Source organism: Pongo abelii, chromosome 12 (assembly GCF_028885655.2).
Source record: "Pongo abelii isolate AG06213 chromosome 12, NHGRI_mPonAbe1-v2.0_pri, whole genome shotgun sequence".
In the NCBI taxonomy this organism is placed as follows: Eukaryota; Metazoa; Chordata; class Mammalia; order Primates; family Hominidae; genus Pongo; species Pongo abelii.
The window spans coordinates 100,665,007-100,687,384 of NC_071997.2; the positions used below are offsets into that span (position 1 = coordinate 100,665,007).

The window sequence follows — 22,378 nt, forward strand, 5'->3', positions numbered from 1 at the left end:
TCACATTATATTTGAAAATTAATTTTAATTTTTGTTTTATTTCTATTATTTTTGAACATCTGTCTGAATGAAAATTAGCTTCTTAGACTTTTTTTTCTTTTCTTTTCGAGACAGAGTCTCGCTCTGTCGCCTAGGCTAGAGTGCAGTGGTGTGATCTTGGCTCATTGCAACCTCCACCTCCCGGGTTCAAGCGATTCTGCTGTCTCAGCCTCTGGAGTAGCTGGGGTTACAGGTGTGCACCATCACACCCAGCTAATTTTTGTAATTTAAGTATAAAGACGGGGTTTTCACCATGTTGGCCAGGCTGATCTTGAACTCAGGTGATCCACCCGCCTTGGCCTCTCAAAGTGCTCAAATTACAGAGGTGAGCCACCGCGCCTGGCCTCATTTTTTTTTTTGAACAGTCTTGCTGTCACCCACACTGGAGTGCAGGGGCACAATCCTAGCTCACTGCACCCTCCAACTCCTGGGCTCAAGTGATCGATCCTCTTCCCTTGGCCTCCCGAGTAGCTAAAACTACAGGCATGTGCCACCACACTTAGCTAATTTTTGTGTATTTCTTTTGTAGAGATACGGTCTTCCCATGTTGCCCAGGCTGGTCTTGAACTCCTAGGCTCAAGTAATCCTCCTGCTTTGGTCTCCCAAAGTGCTGGGATTACAGGCTTGAGTGACCACACCTGGTCTCATGTCCCCATTTAATCAAACAAAAATTTCCATACTATTCCTTATTATTATTTGAAATTTCAAAATCAATATAATACAATGACTCTTGATGAAATAGATGAAGTCTATTTATTTATTTATTTATTTGAGATGGAGTCTCTCTCTGTAGCCCAGGCTGGAGTGCAGTGGCGCCATCTTGGTTCACTGCAACCTCCGACTCCCTGGTTCAAGCGATTCTCCTACCTCAGCCTCCTGAGTAGCTGGGGTTACAGGCACGTGCCACCATACCCAGCTAATTTTTGTATTTTTAGTAAAGACGGGGTTTCACCATGTTGGTCAGGATGGTCTCGATCTCTTGACTTTCTTGTGATCCTCCCACCTCGGCTTCTCAAAGTGCTGGGATTACAGGCACTCACGAGCCACCGCACCTGGCCAGATGAAGTCTTATTATAAACACCACACAAAGTGACTAAGAAATGCCGTCTCCTTATGAGTATGTACTACCTCCCCGATTCTTCTGTTTCTTCACCCTGAAAATAACTAACCAGATTCACCCCCTTAAACAGGTCAATTTCTTATTTGTTACAGAATTATCAGTATTTCATACTGTGCCTGGTTGACAGTAGGTGCTCAAAAAGTACTTGATAAGGACATGTAAAGAAAAGTTTATGAAGACTGGGCACAGTTTGCTCACACCTATAATCCCAGCACTTTGGGAGGCCAAGGCAGGAGGATTGCTTGAGCCCAGGAGCTCAAGCCCAGCTTGGGCAACATGGTGAGATTTTATCTCTACCAAAAAATTTAAAAATTAATCAGGATTGGGGGTACACATCTGTGGTCCCATCTACTTGGGGGACTGAGGAGAGAGGTCACTTGAGCTGAAGAGGTAGAAGTTGCACTAAGATATGATTGTACCAGATTGTACCATTGCACTCTAACCTGAGCAACAGAGCAAGACCCTGTCTCAAAAAAAAAAAGAAGAAGAAAAAGAAATCATTAAGAGTTTGTTATAAATTAAGTAAAATTATTTGGATGCTCACCTTCCGGTTTTCCATAAAGAAAACACCTGTTTACATGTTTTTTTTTTAATTTGAAAAAGGGAAAATTATAGAAAATAGTGTAATAGCATTTATATTCTGAGTGGCAACAAAAGTGCTAACAATGTCATATTTGGTCTAACATTTTAAAAACAAAATGAGTACAATGTAACAAATACAAAAGAAGTTCCTTTTTTAGTGCCTCTTCCCATTCCCATGCTCTTTCCTTTTTTTTTGAGAAGGAGTCTCACTCTATCTCCCAGGCTGGAGTGCAGTAGGCATGATCTCGGCTCACTACAACCTCCATTTCCCAGGCTCAAGTGATTCTTGTGCCTCAGTCTCCCAAGTAGCTGGGATTACAGGTGTGCACCACCACACCTGCCTAATTTTTTGTATTTTTAGTAGAGACAGGGTTTCACCACGTTGGCCAGGCTGGACTTGAACTCCCGACCTCAGGTGATCCGCCCGCCTCGGCCTCCAAAAGTGCTGGGATTACAGGCATGAACCACCCAGCTTCAACCATTTTTTCTATTATTAAGATATTGAGGTTGTTTCCAGTTTTTCAATATTTCAAACAATGCTGTTTCAAATATTTCAAACATTCTTCTACCTGTCCCCTAATGCATACCTGTAGTTTCTTTAAGATATATGCTTAAGAAATAAAAGCATATTTTATTTATGCATAAGATATATGCTTAAGATATATGCTTATCTTAAGATTATGCATAAGATATATGCTTAAGAAATAATGCATACCTGTAGTTTCTTTAAGATATATGCTTAAGAAATAAAAGAAATAAAAGTAGGCCAGGGGCGGTGGCTCATGCCTGTAATCCCAGCACTTTGGGAGGCCAAGACGGGTGGATCAGGAGGTCAGGAGATCGAGACCATCCTGGCTAACATAGTGAAACCCCGTCTCTACTAAAAATACAAAAAACAAATTAGCCAGGCATGGTGGCGGGCGCCTGTAGTCCCAGCTACTCCGGAGGCTGAGGCAGGAGAATGGCGTGAACCTGGGAAGCAGAGCTTGCAGTGAGCCACTGCATGCCAGCCTGGGCGACAGAGCAAGACTCTGTCTCAAAAAAACAAACAAACAAAAAAGAAATAAAACTATTGAGTCATAGTTTGTCACATTTTCTCTATTCACCAGAAATCAACAAACTGCTTTTTAAATTGCTTATTCCAGCTGGGCACGGTGGGTCATGCCTGTCATCCCATTACTTTTGGGAGGCTGAGGCAGGCGGATCACCTGAGGTCAGGAGTTGAAGACCAGCCTGGACAACATGGCGAAACTCCACCTCTACTAAAAATACAAAAATTAGCCGGGCATGGTGGCATGTGTCTATAGTCCCAGCTACCCAGGAAGCTGAGGCAGGAGAATCGCTTGAACCTGGGAGGCAGAGGTTGAGGTTGCGGTAAGCCAAGATCATGCCACTGCATCCAGCCTGGTCAACAGAGTATGACTTCATCTCAAAAAAAAAAAAAAAAAAAAAAAAAAAAAAAATATATATATATATATAACATATATATAAATATATAGTATAAAAATGTATATATATTCTATATATAGTATAAAAATATATATATACTCTATATATATATAGTAGGCAGAGTCAAATATAAGTATTGCCAAAGAATTGAGACATAATTGGCAAGTAAGCGTATAAAAAGATGCTCCACATCATTAGCTGTTAGGGAAGTACAAATTAAAATCCAAAGATACAACAATGCCCCCAATTTTGAATGGCAAAAAAACAAAAGAACATAAAAATACCAAAATATTACAAGACAAAGGGTAATGGACCTTTCATTTATGTTTGCTGGTAGGAAACAAAATGGTACCCAGTTGGAAAAACAGTTTGGTAGTTTCTTATGACATTAAATATATATTTACCACATGAGTTAACAATCTCTTCTTCTACATATTTACCCAAGAAAAATGCAAACTTCTAAGACCTGTACATGAATTTACAGTACCTTTATTCATAAAAGTTAAAAACAGGAGAATGGGCATGGTGGCTCACACCTATAATCCCAGCATTTTGGGAGGCCAAGGAGGGCGGAGTTCAAGACCAGCCTGGCCAACATGGTGAAATCCCATCTCTACTAAAAATACAAAAATTAGCTGGTTGTGGTGGCAGGCACCTGTAATCACAGCTACTCCGGAGGCTGAGGCAGGAGAATCACTTGAACCGGAGAGGCAGAGGTTGCAGTGAGCTGTGATTGTGCCACTGCACTCTAGCCTGGGCAACAGAGCAAGACTCCATCTCAAAAAAAATAAATAAAAAATAAATTAAACAACAACAACAACAACAACAAAAAAAACAAGAAACAACCCAAATCATTTAGTGAATGGAGTAACAAATTGTGGTATCTCCACACATGGAATACTACTCAGCACTAAAAAGAAACAAACTACTGACATATGTAGGAAAAGGGATAAATCTCAAAAATATGCAAAGGGAGAGAAGCAAGACACAAAAGGCTACATACTACATGCTTCCATTTATATTACATGCAGTGAAGATAAAACCATAGGGACAGATCTGATTTTTTTTTTTTTTTTTTTTTGAGACAGAGTCTCACTCTGTCGCCAGGCTGGAGTGCGTTGGCGCAATCTCGGCTCACTGCAACCTCCACCTCCTGGGTTCAAGCGATTCTCTTGCCTCAGCCTCCTGAATAGCTGGGACTACAGGCGTGTGCCACCACGCCCAGCCAATTTTTTTTTGTATTTTTAGTAGAGACAGGGTTTCACCATGTTGGCCAGGATGGTCTCGATCTCCTGACCTCGTGATCCGCCAGCCTCGGCCTCCCAAAGTGCTGGGATAACAGGCTTGACCCACTGCACCCAGCCTTTTTTTTTTTTTTTTTTTTTTGAGACGGAATTTCGCTCTTGTTGTCCAGGCTGGAGTACAATGGTGCAATCACAGCTCACTGCAACCTCCGCCTCACAGGTTCAAGCAATTCTTCTGCCTCAGCCTCCCAAGTAGCACGTGCCACCACACCCGGCTAATTTTGTATTTTTAGTAGAGATGGGGTTTCTCCATGTTGGTCGGGCTGGTCTCGAACTCCTGATCTCAGGAGATCCACCTGCCTCGGCCTCCCAAAGTGCTAGGATAACAGGCGTGAGCCACCGTGCCCAGCAGAACTGATTTTTAACAAGCATGATATTCCAACATTTAATGTATAAGAATATCCATTTGGGCTTGGATTATAACATCAGCACTAAAATTTTGATTGCCATAGTAAGATTAGAAGAGAACTACAGCCAGGTGCGGTGGCTCATGGCTGTAATCCCAGCACTTTGGAAGGCTGAGGCAGGCGGATCACCTGGGGTCAGGAGTTCGAGACAAGCCTGGCCAAGATGGTGAAACCCCATCTCTACTAAAAATAGAAAAATTAGCTAGGCCTGGTGGCGCATGCCTGTTGCCTCAGCTATTTGGGAGGCTGAGGCAGGAGAATCACTTGAACCCGGGAGGCAGAGGCTGCGGTGAGCCAAGATCGTGCCATTGCATTCCAGGCTGGGTGACAAGAGTGAAACTCTGTCTTAAAAAAAAAAAATTAGCCAGGTGTGGTGGCACGTGCCTGTAGTCCTAGCTACTCTGGAGGCTGAGGCAGGAGAATCACTTGAACCCAGGAGGTGGAGGTTGCAGTGAGCTGAGATCGTGCCATTGCATTACAGCTTGGACAACAGAGTGAGACTCCATCTCAAAAAAAAAAAAAAAAGAACTGAGCCAGACCATACAAGAACTGAAACCCATATTCAAATTATTTCAATCCCTTAATGTAGGGGTTGGCAAACTACAGCCCATAACTTACACTGATTACCCTTTAGATACATTTATAGCAGAAAATCCTATCTTCCAATGGTCTCCAGTGCACAAAAGGCCTCCAAAATCCTTTAACATTAGCTCCCAACAGTTCCTAGTTTCTCATAGACATTTCTCTTTTAACTCTATCACCCCAAATAACACTCAAATTCAACCAACCAGACTACATCAAATCAAGAAAGAATTTGGGTGGAAGAAACTTACAACCACTTGTAGTTTAAATTATTAGCCAATAGTGTAACTACATTATCTAAGGCATGCCTTAGCAAATTATGGACTAAGATTAAATCTAGTAAGCTGCCTATTTTTGTACATAAAGTTTTACTGGGTCATACTTACCATGTGACAGGGTTGAGTAGTTATGATGCAGAGCTTAAAATGTTTACAAAATTGATAAACATAAAAACAACCCAATTAAAAAATGGGAAAAGAACATTAATAGACATTTTTCCAAAGAAGATACACAAATGGTACATAAGCACATGACAAAATGCTGAGCATCATAAGTCATTAGAAAAATAAATGCAAATCAAAATCACAACGAGATACCACTTCATACCCTTTAGGATGACTATTATTTTAAAAAATGAAAAATAACAAATGTGGAGAAACTGGAACCTTTGTACACTGCTGGTGGGAATGCAAAATGGTGCAGCCCCTATGGAAAACAGGTTGGCAGTTCAAAAATTTAAACACAAAGTTACCATATAATTCAGTAATTCTACTCCTAGGTATATCCAAAAGTACTGAAAGCCGGGACTTAAACAGATATTTACACCAATGTTCATAGCCACATTACTCACAATAGATGGAAACAATCCAAATATCCATTAATAAAAAACGTGGGCTGCACACAGTGGCTCATGCCGAGGCAAAGTGGACTGACTGAGCCCAGGAGTTAGAGATGGTGAACCACATGGTGAAACCCTATCTCTACACAAAATACAAAAATTAGCCAGGCATGATGGTGCACGCCTGTGGTCCCAGCTACTCGGGAGGCTGAGGTGGGAGGACTGCTTGAGTCCAGGAATAGGAGGCTGCAGTGAGTCAAGACTGTGCTACTGCACTCTAGCCTGGGTGACAGAGCAAGACCCAATGTCAGAAAAAAAAAAAAGCAGGGGTGAGGTGGTGGGTGTACATGAGTTGGAAAAAAACGAAAAAATACCTTTTTTTTTTTTTTGACTGGGTCTCGCTCTGTCACCCATGCTAGAGATCAGTGGTATGATCTCACTACAACCTCCGCCTCCCAGGCTTAAGCAATTCTCCCACCTCAGCCTCTCGAATAGCTGGGACCACAGGTGTGCACCACCACACCTGGTTAATTTTTTTCTAAAGACAGGCTCTCTCATTATATTGCTCAGGCTGGTCTCGAACTCCCGGGCTCAAGTGATACTCCCACTTAGCCTCCCAAAATGTTGCGATTACAGGCGTAAGCCACCGCACCCAGCCTAAAAACACAGTTCTAATCAGTGATATCCCCCTTTGCTTTACCATATTCCTCTATTAGCCACTTATGAGGTTTTGCAGATTGTAAAGACTAAGAGGTAGAGCATGGTGGTTCACACCTGTTATCTCAACACTTCGGGAGGCTGAGGTGGGCGGGTCACTTGAGCCCAGGAATTCAAGATCAGCCTGGGCAACATGGTGAAACCCCATCTCTACCAAAATAAAAATAAAAATTAGCCGGGCATGGTGACATGCACCTGTAGTCCCAGCTACTTGAGGGGCTGAATGGGAGCAGGAGATTGAGGCTGCAATAAGCCATGTTCTTACCACTTCACTCCAACCTGGGTGACAAAAACAAACAAACTGAAAAAACACGAAGAAGATCAAATATATTGAAATGAAAAAAACTCCAAAACATGGTAAGTGAAAAAGATTGCAAATTGTTTTGCATATTTTTTTCTCTGATGAATATTTATGTTTATATAAGTACAAAAAGCTAAGAAACTTATTAGTAATCATTTCCCTTATGGTAAGGTTAAGGAAGATTTTCAAGTTCTATACTTGTGCACTATTTTACTTCATTTTTTAGAGACAGGGTCTCACTCTGTCACCCAAGCTGGAGTGCAGTGCCATCATCATAGCTCATTGTAGCCTTGAAATTCTGGGCTCGAGCAATCCTTTCACTTCAGCCTTCTGAGTAGCTGGGACTAGAGACATGCACCACTACACTGGGCTAATATTTTTTAATTGTAGAAATGGGGCCAGGCACAGTGGCTCATCCCTGTAATCCCAGCACTTTGGGAGGCTGAGGAGGGTAGATCACTTGAGGCTAGGCGTTTGAGACCAGCCTGGCCAGCTTGGCCAGAAACTCCACCTCTACCAAAAAATACAAAAATTAGCCAGGCATGGTGGCACATGCCTGTGATCTCAAGCTACTTGGGAGGCTGAGGCACGAGAATCGCTTGAACCTGGGAGGCAGAGGTTGCAGTAAAAAAGAAATGGGGTCTTGCATACCCAGGCTAGTCTCGAACTCCTGGCCTCAAGTGATCCTCCTGCCTCAACTTCCAAAAGTGCTAGGATTACAGGTGTGAGCCACTGCACCTGGACTGCATTATTTTCTAGTATGTTACTGTAGAAACAACAAATGCTGATATTCATCTTTAAATAGAGGTAAGAGATATGCGTAACAGATTAACTTGCAAATTATCTACTGTATATTTTCTTTCAAATATTAGTGAGACCCAGATTGCCACAAGAAGGGTCAAAACATGGGTAGCTTGGGGTAGAGTGAGAGGATATGTGTTTGCAAGTATGTGAGTTAGAAGGCAAAGATTTAAGTCCTTGTTCCCTCATTTAATAGCAATATGATTTTGGAAAAGTCAGTTAATCTGTCTGGGCTTCAGACTCCTTACCTGAAAAGAAAGTATTTCTTTTACCTAACTCTGAGTTGTGGCAAAAATCATATAAAATAGGGTATATGATGATACTTTAAGTAATAAAGTGGTATGGAAACACTACTTATAGTATCTTTATTATACTTAGTAAATTTGTTGATTAACTTAAATCCTCCTTCTCCTGAACTGTGTGCACAGTTGTATGTTCCTGACATTTGCTCATCGATGTTATACAAAGGCCACCGGTTTTATTTATCTATTTAATCCTGAAGTATTCTCACACAAACCATTCCAAGGAACAAATATATCCATTTTCCTACAATTTTCTGATGGCAACTTGCAAGTGACAAAATTAGCAGAGTGATAGATACCTAAAAATCTCAATTAAAGCCGGGCACAGTGGCTCACACCTATCATCCCAGCACTTTGGGAGGCCAAGGCGGGTGGATCATGAGGTCAGGAGTTTGAGACCAGCCTGGCCAAGATGGTGAAACCCCATCTCTACTAAAAATACAAAAATTAGCCAGGCATGGTGGCAGGCGCCTGTAATCCCAGCTACTTGGGAGGCTGAGGCAGGAGAATCGCTTGAACCTGGGAAACACAGGTTGCAGTGAGCCAAGATTGTGCCACTGCACTCTAGCCTGGGCGACACAGTGAGACTCTGTCACCAAAAAAAAAAAAAAAAAAAAACAAAACCTCAATTAAGCCAGGTATGGTAGCACACACCTATAGTCCCAATTGCTTGAGAGTCTGAAGTGGGAAGATCACTTAAGCCAAGGAGTTTGAGTCCAGCCTAGGCAACATATAATGAAATGGGAATAGTCCATTTCATTTAAGGACTACTGATTATGGCCCTTGTTCTCAAAGAAAAAAAAATAATCTCCTGGTAGGCTTTCATGGTGTGTTAATCCCCAGCAAACTACATGGACCACAAAGCATTATAATCACTGATTAATTCAGGGATGAATTACTAACAACCCCTGATTAATTCTCTCATAGTTCACTATTACAGAAAGAGTGCTTTCTACTATAATTTGGTAAAAAAGACCCAGTGTGATGGCTCATGTCTGTAGTCCCAGCACTTTGGAAGACTGAGGTAGGAGGATTGCTTGAGGCCAGGCATTCAAGACCAGCCTGGGTAATACAGTAGGACCCTGTGTCTACAAGAAAAAAAAATTTAATAAAACATTTAGTAAAAAGATCATATTTGCTTTCACTAGCAAACATTTATTTTCAAGGTAAAGAATTATTTTCCCTGTTAATTTGGAAAGTTTTAAAGCCTACGTAAAGACATCATTCTAGTTTTTGACATTTTCTCTGACCCTTAAAAATGTCACCTTATTTATCTTCTTCAAAAAATTTCTGTGGCCAGGTGCAGCGACTCACGCCTATAATCCTAGCACTTTGGGAGGCCAAGGCAGGCGGATCACACGAGGCCAGGAGTTCAAAGCCAGCCTGGACAACATGACAAAACCCCATCTCTATTAAAAATACAAAAATTAGCCAGGCGTGGTGGCGCGTACCTGTAATCTCAGCTGTTCAAGAGGTTCAGGCAGGAGAATCACCTCAACCTGGGAGGCAGAGGTTGCAGTGAGCCGAGATCACACCACTGCACTTCAGCCTGGGCGACAGAGCGAGACTCTGTCTCAAAAAAAAAAAAAAAAAAAAGTTTTGAATTTTTCATTTAAAAAAAAAAAAAGCCAGGAGTCTGGGAGCAGGGCTCACACCTGTAATCCCAGCACTTTGGGAGGCCGAGGAGGAGGGATCACTTGAGCTCAGGAGTTCGAGACCAGCCTGGCCAACATAGTGAAACCCTGTCTCTACTAAAAACTACACAAAAAATTAGCTGGGCATGGTGCCATGTGCCTGTAGTCCCATCTACTCGTGAGGCTGAGGCAGGAGAATTGCTTGAATCTGGGAGGCAGAGCCTGCAGTGAGCTGAGATTGCACCACTGCAGTCCAGCCTGGGCGACAGAGTAAGACTTTGTCTCAAAAAAAAGCCATGACACTAAATGAGGAGTGAGATTAGGGAGAGACTTCCATCTCTTTTTTTTATTATTATTTTTTTGTCATCACAATTAACACAAATATTTTTGTATCACTTTTTTTTTTTTTGAGACAGAGTCTCCCTCTGTGACCCAGGCTGGAGTGCAGTGGCATGATCTCAGCTCACTGCAAGCTCTGCCTCCCAGGTTCTCGCCATTCTCCTTCCTCAGCCTCCCGAATAGCTGGGATTACAGGCGCCCACTACCATGCCCGGCTAATTTTGTTTTTGTATTTTTAGTAGAGACGGGGTTTCACCATGTTAGCCAGGATGGTCTCAATTTCCTGACTTCGTGATCTGCCCACCTCAGCCTCCCAAAGTGCTGGGATTACAGGCGTGAGCCACCGCGCCCGGCCTATATCACTTTAAATACCTCTCATTCTTCCCCAAATCTCGTTTATGCTGCTACTGCATCCTAAAAAGTGTAACAGAAACTAGTATGAAGAGTTAACAATGTTCTAACATAACCTCTAGCTCTAATCTTAAAAGTACTATTGATTTTATAATAATAGTTCTCATTTACTGAGTACCTATTATGTGCAAGCACTAAGCATTTAAAAAAACATCTCAGCATACATAGTTAAGTAACTTGCCCAAGATCCTATATGGTCAGGACTTAAATGTCAATTTCGATAAGAAGCCCCACAGTTCAAAAAGGGTAAAATTTGACCCTCAAATCTAAGAGGCCAGGTGCAGTGGCTCACGCCTGTAATCTCAGCACTTTGGGAGGCTGAGGCAGATGGATTGCTTGAGGTTCGGAGTTCGAGACCAGCCTGCTCAACCTGGCGAAACCCCATCTCTACTAAAAATACAAAAATTAGCCGGGTGTAGTGACGTGCACCTGTAATTCCAGCTAGTTGGGAGGCTGAGGCAGGAGAGTCGCTTGAATCCGGGAGGCAGAGGTTGCAGTGAGCCGAGATTGCCCCACTGCACTCCAGCCTGGGCCACAGAGCGAGACTCTATTTCAACAAAAAACAAAAAAAAAGCTGAGAAAGAGAAAAGCAGCTTATTACATCCAGGAGCTGGCCTACTACTATCAGCTACACCTTGGTATTTGACCTGGCACTTACAGAATATCAGCATGAAATAAAGCCACTCTGTGACCACGGTGGAACAAGACCACTCTACAATTATGTCTAAACACACACAAAACATGAACACTGAACACTGTCTAAACCATGAAATACCAAATATTCCCCTTTTCCAGCTAATGAGTGACCTTTGCTTTTTAACCACTACAGCTTTAGACCTCATTCTAGTCTTTTCTTCTAGATAGGTTTTATGATATTTATTCATAGAATTATTCCTTAAAATCACCAAATAAACAAGCCCAAATCCTATAAGATCTTCCTAACACCCTTTTACTATGACATACCACGGTTATTACATATGTGTGTTCTCCCTGGCTACAGTGAGTAATAAACCCCACTTGCTCAACCATAGATAGGTTTGTTCCTGGAGATCGTTGACTGGAGGGCATTGACAAAGCCCACTTATGAAGTTAATTCTCTCCCTCTGCAGAAGAGCAGAAAAGTTATGTAAGTAAGTACAGCAAGTCTACAGAATATCTATACAGCTGTAAAACATTTAATAACCTCTAAGAAAATCACAGATTTTGACATTTTTCTTTCCTCATTAACCAGAATGAGCTGCTGAGATGTGACTGTGTTCAAAGATGTTTTATTGTATATGATGTGTAAGATCAGCGATTGTTAATAATTCACAAACGAGAGGAAAAAAAAGGCTACGTCAGCATATTAACAGCTTCACTGGCTTTGCAGAACTATTATAGGTCAAGACTGAAGAAAACTGGCCAGGCATGGTGGCTCATGCCTGTAATCTCCGCACTTTATGGGGTGAGACGGGAGGATCACTTGAGCTCAGGAGTTCAAGACCAGCCTGGGCAATACGGCAAGAGCCTGTCTCTATCTTGCTTTAAAAAAATTTAAAAAAAAAAAAGAGTGAAGAAAACTAATACAGAAGAGTAGATAATCTATACTTTGCCAGACATCAAAAACCCAACTACTACTGGGTGGAACAGAGAGAGTAAGACAGCGGAAAAGAGGCAGGAAGTGTTAGGGAACACCCTTCTTCAACAATTCAATATCCAGCCAGGTGCAGTGGCTCACGCCTGTAATCCTAACACTTTGAGAGGCCAAGGCAGGCAGATCACTTGAGGCCAGGGGTTCGAGACCAACCTGGCCAACATAGCGAAACCCCATCACTACTAAAAAAATAAAATGATTCAATATCCATTTACTAACTATTCTTAATTGTCATCAGGACAACAGTAATATTGGGAATCCAGTTTAATAGGGTTTAACTGTATTCAACATGAGGAAAAATACAACAACAACAAACCAGCTAAAAACAGAACAAGGGATAAAGTCCTTCACAGTGGCTGCTTTTTTGTGTCTTTGGTGCAGATGCCAGTAAATAATCTCGAGAAAAAATGTGAAATGTTTATTGCATATGTAATCAAAAGCAATGTTATCTTTTGGAAAAGTATGGTATCATCTGAATGTCCATTTATCAGATTTATTCCTTAGTTTAATCAGGGAAACCTTAAAGTAGAATCATTAGGCCCAAAGAAAGTAAGTCTGAAATTAATCCTTTCAAAGTGGTAGGTATAGAGGTTTTCGGCAGTATAAGAAAATTACCAAATCTGACACTTCTGATTTCTACCCTCCATCCTCATCTTCTGAAAAGATATGGACAGCTATTTTATACGTGAGTTGTAAATAAAGTACAACATTGAATTATATAGAATTATGAAATATAATTTTCATTAACTTTTTATAAACTGGTAAGCAAAAAATAAAACTCTAAGACTCATGGACCCTCCCCTTGCCAAGGGCATTCCAAAGTTAACCTAAAAAACTAGTTCAGGCCATGATGAGAAGTGGGGGTTGGACATGACTCATACACCCTTTTCCCTTTGGAATTCAGGGACAACTGATCAGCATTAACATTAAAACAGAGATATTAAGATGTTTTGTAGCAGTAAGACGCCAAATTCCCAGCCTGACTCTAGTACATCATCACGTCAGATAGCAGGCCATGAAAGAAACTGAAGTGTTTTGAGGCCGGGCACAGTGGCTCACGCCTGTAATCCCAGCACTTTGGGAGGCCGAGGCAGGTGAATCACGAGGTCAACAGATCGAGACTATCCTGGCCAACATGGTGAAACCCCGTCTCTACTAAAAATACAAAAAAATAGCCAGGCATGGTGGCCAGCGCTTATAGTCCCAGCTACTCGGGAGGCTGAGGCAGGAGAACGGCGTGAACACAGGAGGCGGAGCTTGCAGTGAGCCGAGATCACGCCACTGCACTCCAGCCTGGGCAACAGAGTGAGACTCTGTCTCAAAAATAAATAAATAAATAAAAGAAATTGAAGTATTTTACCCTAAATTATATTTCTTTGACATATTCTGAAATGGCCCTGCAAAGCTTTCTCTTGTGGGGAAAATTTACATTCTGTAGAGAATCCTTTCCCTTTCCAAGTCTTTTACCTGAACCAGGAGAAAATTAACTAAGAGTCTGCCACCTTTTCAAGTCTCATAAGAAACATTTACAACGTATTCTCTCTGAAGCCTGCTACCTGGAGGCTTCATCTGTATAATAAAAACCTTGGTATCTACAACCTATTATTTTAAACCAGACACTCCCTTCTATGGATTCCAGGACTGTAGATAAGCTCTTCTGACCAATTGCCAAACAGAAAATCTTTGAATCTGCCTACGACCTGGAAGCCTCCCCAACTTCTAGTTTTCCTGCCTTTCCAGATGGAACCAATGTACATCTTACATGTTTAACTGACGTCTTATGTCTCCCTAAAGTGTATAAAATCAAGCTATAGCCTGACCACCTTGGACAGATGTTCTCAGTATCTACTGGGGCTGTGTCATGGGCCACTGGTCACTCATATTTGGCTCAGAATAAATCTCTTCAAATATTTTACAGAGTTTGACTCTTTTCATCGACGAAGTTATTTTAAATACACACATGCACATATACACAGCTTAAAACTATGAATAGAAAAATATTTTACTTAGACAATTTCTGTCTTCAATGCCTGACCTTTTGGCCCTTTAAAACTATGAATAAATAGAAAAAGATTTTATTTAGACAATTTCTGTCTTTGATGCCTGATCCTTTAGCCCTACAATATCCTGAGAAACTTGATCTCTCATTCATATAACATACTAGGCCTTTTCTGTTTAGTCCTACATACTTGAGAAATCAAACCTCACCTAAAGAACCTCCACCATTGTGTTACCCAGGAGATTCAGGCTTGTCTACCCACAGGAGCCATGCAGAACATGTTATGTTCTAGTTAATCCAAAGAACCATTATTACAACCTTCTCTTTTCCTCCAAGTATTCCAAGGAGCTCATTACCAGCATTACAACATAAAAACCTGTAGTATAAAGTAAAAAGTACAATATTTTGAGTCTATTCACTTAAATTCTATTTTTGTTTCTGCTATGAGTCTACTCTTTGAATTTCAGCTTCTCCTTATATAAAATGGCTATCACAGGTTTTCTGTCTTCCAAGGAAGTTCAACAACTAAAGAAAATTTTTACCAACTTAGTCAACATGGCAAGATCGCCATCTCTACAAAAAATTTACAAATTAGCCAAGCATGGTGGTATGCGTCTGTAGACCCAGCTACTAGGGAGGCTGAGGTGGGTGGATCGATTGAGCCTGGGAGGCTGAAGCTGCAGTGAGCTAAGATCATGTCATTGCACTCCAGCCTGAACAACAGACTGAGGCCCTGTCTCAAAATGTGTATGCACATATATACATATGTACACATATTCGTTAATCACATAACAAATGTTTTAACACATCTCACTGGAGAGGAAGTAAATATTTCTCAAATATCTAAAATGCAGAGCTGTACAAATTAACTGGCCTCCAATTAATATTTGCTTTAATAAATAGACCTCACATATCCTTTTATTAAGTCAATAGAATTTGCTGTGCTATTTCTCTCTTTTGAAATAGTTTGGTTTCAGATAAATTAAGGCCCTTATGAAAATTCAGTGTCAAATTTGAGTATGGGTTGGGTGCAGTGGGTCATACCTGTAATCCCAGCACTTTGGGAGGCTGAGGCAGGCGGATCACTTCAGGTCAGGAGTTCGAGATCAGCCTGACCAACATGGTGAAACCCTGTCTCTCCTAAAAATACAAAAATATTAGCCAGGCATAGTGGTGCGCGCCTGTAGTACCAGCTACTCGGGAGACTGAGGCAGGAGAATTGCTTGAACCTGGGAGGTGGAGGTTACAGTGAGCCGAGATTGCACCACTGCACTCCAGTGTGGGCGACAGAGTGAGACTCCATTTCAAAAAAAAAAAAAAAAAAATTTTTTTTTTTTGAGTATGCCATAAGAATAAAATTCAGAATAAACATAGTCACCATATAAACCACATTTATACAAGATTTCATTAAAATGAGATTTAATTTGGCATTTAACATTTCAAGGTACCAAATATTTCAATTAATTAACACTACTATAATTTGACGCCATTTCACTGAATCAAATAAATTGGTTTTCAGTTAAATCATAAGATAAGTCGGCCAGGCGCGGTGGCTCACACCTGTTATCCCAACACTTTGGGAGGCCGAGGCAGGTGGATCATGAGGTCAGGAGATCGAGACCGTATTGGCTAACACGGTGAAACCCCATCTCTACTATAAAATACAAAAATAACTAGCTGGGCGTGATGGTGGGCGCCCGTAGTCCCAGCTACTTGGGATGCTGAGGCAGGAGAATGGCGTGAACCTGGGAGGCGGAGCTTGCAGTGACCTGAGATCTCGCCACTGCCCAGCCTGGGTGACAGAGTGAGACTGTCTCAAAAAAGAAAAAAAAAGATAAGTCATGTTGCCAAGGGAATGGCAGTGCATGATATCACCAGCTCCCTAATAGTTAACCACCGAGTTAGGAAACCTTTGAAGAGACTGCCTATTCAACTCGTTTCTATTTGATCATACATATTTTGGAGCAGTGAGAAAGAGGAAGAATCAGATTCTCTTGGAACTAAGGTTTGTGTTGTCAAGGACGGCCAAGAGGCAGACTTCAAAAGTGCACTCTCTTTCAACCACTGGATTAAGACTAAAGTACAAAAATATTCAATCTCCTAAAGAAAAAATTTAAGAAAAGAAACATAACAATATAAACTCAGCTTTTTTTTTGAGAGATGGAGTCTTGCTCTGTCGCCCAGGCTGGAGTGCAGTGGCGTGATCTTGGCCCATTGCAATCTCCACCTCTGGAGTGCAAGCAATTGTCCTGCCTCAGCGTCCCAAGTACCCGGGACTAAAGGTGTGCACCAGTATGCCCAGCTAATTTTTGTATTTTTAGTAGAGATGGGGTTTCACTAATATGTTGGCCAGGCTAGTCGCGAACTTCTGACCATAAGTGATCTGCCTGCCTCGGCCTCCCAAAGTGCTGGGATTACAGGCACGGGCCACTGCACCCGGCTTGAGCCACCACACCCAGCCTTTTTTTTTTTTTTGATGGAGTCTCACTCTTCTCACTCAGGCAGGAGTGCAATGGTGAGATCTCAGCTCACCGCAACCTCCACCTCCTGGGTTCAAGCGATTCTCCTGCCTCACCCTCCCGAGTAGCTTGGATTACACACACCCGCCACCACATCGGGCTAAAGTTTTACTTCATTTTTAAAGGAAAATGAATCTGTAAGTAATCTGTTTCAGTCTGAACTAATTTAATTTGGCATATTATGGCATCAGTTGTTGAACTAAAATCAAACTAAAGACCTGTCAGGCCGGGCACGGTGGCTCACATCTGTAATCCTAGCAGTTTGTGAGGCGAAGGCGAGCAGATCACTTGAAGCCAGGAGCTTGAGAACAGCCTGGCCAACATGGTGAAATGCTGTCTCTACTAAAAATACAAAAATTGGCCGGGTGTGGGGTGGCACATGCCTGTAATCCTAGTTACTGGGGAGGCTGAGGCAGGAGAATCGCTTGAACCTGTGAGGTGGAGGTTGCAGTGAGCTGAGATCGCACCATTGCACTCCAGCCTGGGTGAAGAAGCGAGACTCTGTCTCAAAAAAAAAAAAAAAAGAGCTGTCAACAGCCCATTCTGATGTCCACATTAGAAATCAAAATATGCACCGGGCACGGTGGCTCACGCCTGTAATCCCAGCACTTTGGGAGGCCGAGGCAGGCGGATCACGAGGTCAGGAGATCGAGAACATCCTGGCTAACACGGTGAAACCCCGTGTCTACTAAAAATACAAAAAATTAGCTGGGCATGGTGGCGGGCGCTTGTAGTCCCAGCTACTCGGGAAGCTGAGGCAGGAGAATGGCATGAATCCAGGAGGCAGAGCTAGCAGTGAGCTGAGATTGCACCACTGCACTCTAGCCTGGGCGACAAAGCGAGACTCTGTCTCAAAAAAAAAAAAAAAAAAAAAAGAAAAGAAAAAAAAATCAAAATATAATGAAAAAGTTGTGAACAGAAACATTATCAGTAGAAAGAGTATGAAATATGCATTACGCAGATCACTGAAAATATTGTTGAAATTTCTCCAGCCTGGCCAACATAACAAGAGCCTATCTCTAGCAAAAAAAAAAAAAAACAAAAAAAAAGAGGATCACTTGAGCCTAGGAACGAGCCTTGAGGCTACAGTGAGCTATGATCACATTCCACTCCAGCTTGGGTAAGAGAGTGAAACACTGTCTCTAAAATAAATTAAATAAAATAATTATTTTTATATATTTAATATATCCAACTGAAAAATACAAATGTTTAGGAGGATTTAAGTGTAATAGATATATTCATATATGTGATACTCAAATATTTAAGTCACCAGCCTGAGACCTGAGGTCTGAATTCTATTTCTTCCACTTATTCCTCACATGTAACTGCTATTTCTTCAAATCTAAGAGCTCAGGGCCTTTTATTTTTCATGCCTAGGTTTTCCTTAATTTCTCCTTTTATCCTACCTCCCAACTCCAATCAACCAACAGTGTTAACTAAAATTTCCTTTTAGTGGGGCACAGCGGCTCACACCTGTAATCCCAGCACTTTGGGAGGCCAAGGAGGGCGGTTCACTTGAGGTCAGGAGTTCGAAACCAGCCTGGCCAACATGGTGGAACACCATCTCTACTAAAAATACAAAAATTAGCTGGGTGTGGTGGCGTACACCTGTAATCCCAGCTGCTCAGGAGGCTGAGGCAGGAGAATCGCTTGAATCTGGGAGGCAAAGATTGCAGTGAGCCAAGATCATACCATTGCACTCCAGCCTGGACAACTGAGCGAGACTCCGTCTCAAAAATCAATCAATAAATAAAATGTCCTTCCATGTTCTGACTTTCTCCTCCTAAATAAAACAATTAAAACAGTTTTTTTTGTTGTTGTTTTTTTTTTGAGACAGTCTCACTCCCGTCACCCAGTTCGGAGTGCAGTTGCACGATCTCGGCTCACTGCAGCCTGAACAACTTCAGCTCAAGTGATCCTCCTACCTCAGCCCCCCAAGTAGCTGGGACTACAGGCATGTGCCACTGCGCCTAGCTAATTTTTGTATTTTTCACAAAGACCCCTCGTTTCACTATGTTGCCCAGGCTGGTCTCAAACTCCTGGGCTCAAGCGATCCACCCACCTGAGCCTCCCAAAGTGCTGGAATTACAGGCATGAGCCACCGTGCCCAGCAAAAAATGATCTACTTTTTTTTTTCCAAGATGGAGTCTTGCTCTGCCACCCAGGCTGGAGTGTAGTGGCATGATCTCGGCTCACTGCAACCTCCACCTTCCAGGTTCAAGCAATTCTCCTGCCTCAGCCTCCCGAGTAGCTGGGACTACAGGCATGTGTCACCATGTCCCACTAATTTTTGTATTCTTACTAGAGACGGGATTTCACCATGTTGGCCAGGATGGTCTCAAACTCTTGACCTCATGATCCACCCTCCTCGGCCTCCCAAAGTGTTGGGATTACACGCGTAAGCCACCGTGACTGGCCCAAAAAATGATCTACTCTTAAACATGCTCCTCTATTCTAAAACTTTGCAACCGTTTTCATTCTCCCCAAGGGATCCTGGATGTTCTTAAGAGGTGATAAAGAATGGAGCTTGCTGGGCGGGCGCAGTGGCTGACACCTGTAATCAAAGCACTTGGAAGGTCGAGGCAGGCGGATCACCTGAGGTCAGGAGTTCGTGACCCATCTGGCCAACATGGTGAAATACCGTCTCTACTAAAAATACAAAAAATTAGCCAGCCGTGGTAGGGCGCACCTGTGGTTCCAGCTACTCGGGAGACTGAGGCTGGAGAATCGCTTGCATCTGGGAGGCAGAGGTTGCAGTAAGCTGAGATCACGCCACTGCACTCCAGTCTGGGTGACAGAGGGAGACTCCATCTCAAAAAAAAAAAATTAAAAAAAAAAAAAAGAATGGAGCAGTTAACAAAAAATTTCCTTCTACAAACACATAGTATTCTTAAATGTTAACACCCTCCTTGACCTCTCTTAACCGTCACTCTTTCCTTACTGTCCAAAACAATGAATACCTGCCTCTTTCCTTATATCCTACTTCCCACTCCCAGGCCCCACAAAGGAAATAGGTTTCAACACGATTGAAATTCTAGAACAGTTTTTGGAGTTGGTAGTAGAGAGAGACACTATGAATGAAGTGCAGATTGCTCCTGTTTTCACTAATGGACAATGCAAGTGAGTATCTAATTGAGGTGTGGTAGCAAAGTGGGTGTTTTTGGCAGAGAGAGAAGCAAGATCTCAGCATACTGGAAGTAAGGATAAAAGGGGAGAATTGTAAAAGTTAGACTTCTCCTAATTTCACTTATTTTCCATAAAACAAATTTCATTATTAGCACAGGTTTGGAATAACCTGCTTTATCTTTTGAGCCTCATTTTCTTCATCTCTAAAATGCTGATACCAATAATACCTTCATCTCTCAAGGTTATTGTGAGGATTAAATAACACTTTTCATGGTCTGGGATGGTTGCTATTTTTTTAAAAAGGAAAAAAGATAACACATGCAAAGCTAATAGCACAATGCCTGGCACATATAACAAAAAATGTTAGCTTAAGGCCAGGCACGGTGGCTCATGCCTGTAATACCAGCACTTTGGGAGGCCGAGGCGAGCCGATCAGGAGGTCAGGAGATGGAGATCATCCTGGCCAACATGGTGAAATCCCCACTCTACTAAAAATACAAAAATTAGCCGGCGTGGTGGTGCGTGCCTGTAATCTCAGCTACTCGGGAGGCTGAAGCAAAGGAATCGCCTGAACCAGGGAGTCGGAGGTTGCAGTGAGCCGCGACTGCACCATTGCACTCCAGCCAGGGCGACAGGGCGAGACTCCGCCTCAAAAAAAAAAAAAAAAAAAAAAAGTTAGCTTAAAAGAAACCCGAAAGATGTAGTATCCTTGCTTTCATTCAGAAACATACATAGTTGTTTTAGGTTTTATTGTAAAGTGGTATGTTTAAGTTTATGCAATCCATTCATCAAACATTTCAACTTGGAAATTAAAGGCTACTTTGGAATACTGTTTTAATTAAAATCAAAGCAACCGGGGGAAAAGTTTTATGCTAAATATAACTTCATTGAAAAAGTATTCAGGAATCGTTGTACTGATAAAATGATTATCTTGATTAAAATGATGCAAATTCAACTGCAGTCATATGCAGCTATTTCTTCCAAAATTGTCATCATTTGTTCTTTTTTTCTGACACTACAGTACTCTGCTTTCATTAAAAGCCAGTAACAAGGCACTGCTTCTTCACTATCAAAACCTTTTGGAAACCTTGGTTCAGAGGAAGCTGCACACTCTTCATAGTGCTAGAAAGGATCAGTGTGCTCACTCTAGGACAAATGTCACTGTCATCAACACGTCTGGGTGTCTCACAGTGACTTGGGTCATGCAGAAGTGTGGGGGAAGGCTGGTGTCTAAAACAAAGTCGACAGCTACGGTGCCCTGAAAGGGGAGAGGTTTTGAGAATACTAGAAGATGAGGCTCTGACCTACGGGAAACCAGTCTCCCGGGGCATATCAATTCCGGGGGTGCACCGTCCCCTCCCGCAGGAAAGGGACGCAGGTGTTGCCCTCCCCCGGCGACCCCACCGCCTTCTTCCCGGCGCAGCCGCCCCCTCCCCCAGCGCCCTAGGTACCTTTCTCATCCTCATCGATGCGCAGGGCAATGGAGATGTACTCGAAGGCCTGTTTGTGGAAGACTCGGACGCGCTCGGCCTCGCCGCCCGGCACCGGCGCCGGGGCCGAGGCCGAGGCCGGTGCTGGCGCGGCCCCGGAGCTCCTCTTGGCTGCCATGAGGGCGCGGGAGAAGCGCTGGCAGAGCCACACGAAGAGGAGCCCCAGGTGGAAGGCGACCAAACGCAGCAGCGCGAAGCCTACAAACAGCGGGTAGGAGAAATAGTACAGGTTTCGCTTATGCGGCGACTCGGGCGGAGGGGCCGGCCCGGCGGCGGGAGGGGCGGGGGCCAGGCAAGGGGGCGGAGGCCTGGGAGGCACCGGGTTGCTGGCGCGGCCGGAGCCTTTCTTCTTCCCTCGTCCACCCGGAGAATTCATTCACAGCTCTCACTACCGCCGCCGCCATAACCCGCCTCCCGCAGACCGACGGGAACCAAGCGACGGCGGCAGCCACTGCTACGGCGGGGGCCACAGACCCCCGTGTGCCCGTAGGTCTCAAGAGCTCCGCACCGCCGCACGCTGCCCGCCGGCCCCGCCCCTTTCTCCTTCCTCGGCCAGGAGCACAACCCCTTCTCCTTCTGCAGTCGGTGGCTCGGGCCCCTCCCTTCCTGCCGCTGTCCTCTCCGCCGCCTGGTGGCTCCCAGCGGCGGCCGCGCACGCGCACGTCTTCCCCTGTTTTTCTCTAGCGCGCGCGCGCGCACGGCGCGTCTTTGTTGACCGGGGCCCATGTACCCGTGTGCGGCGCCCGCCTCTCGGCCTTCCCCCTCAACTACAGTTCCCAATGTGC

At 43.2% G+C, this 22,378-nt stretch overlaps 1 protein-coding gene across 4 annotated transcripts in view; it reads right to left on the reverse strand.

Moving 5' to 3' along the window:
* Positions 1 to 21,972, reverse strand: part of SPAST (spastin) — a 91,349-nt gene extending 69,377 nt beyond the window's left edge. For all 4 annotated transcript variants that reach the window (XM_054548247.2, XM_024242176.3, XM_024242177.3 and 1 more), the window contains exon 1: positions 21,555 to 21,972. In XM_054548247.2, coding sequence (XP_054404222.1) covers positions 21,555 to 21,969 — 415 coding nt within the window. In that variant the 5' untranslated portion in view covers positions 21,970 to 21,972. The remainder of the gene's footprint in view (positions 1 to 21,554) is intronic.
* Positions 21,973 to 22,378: the final 406 nt, after the last annotated feature.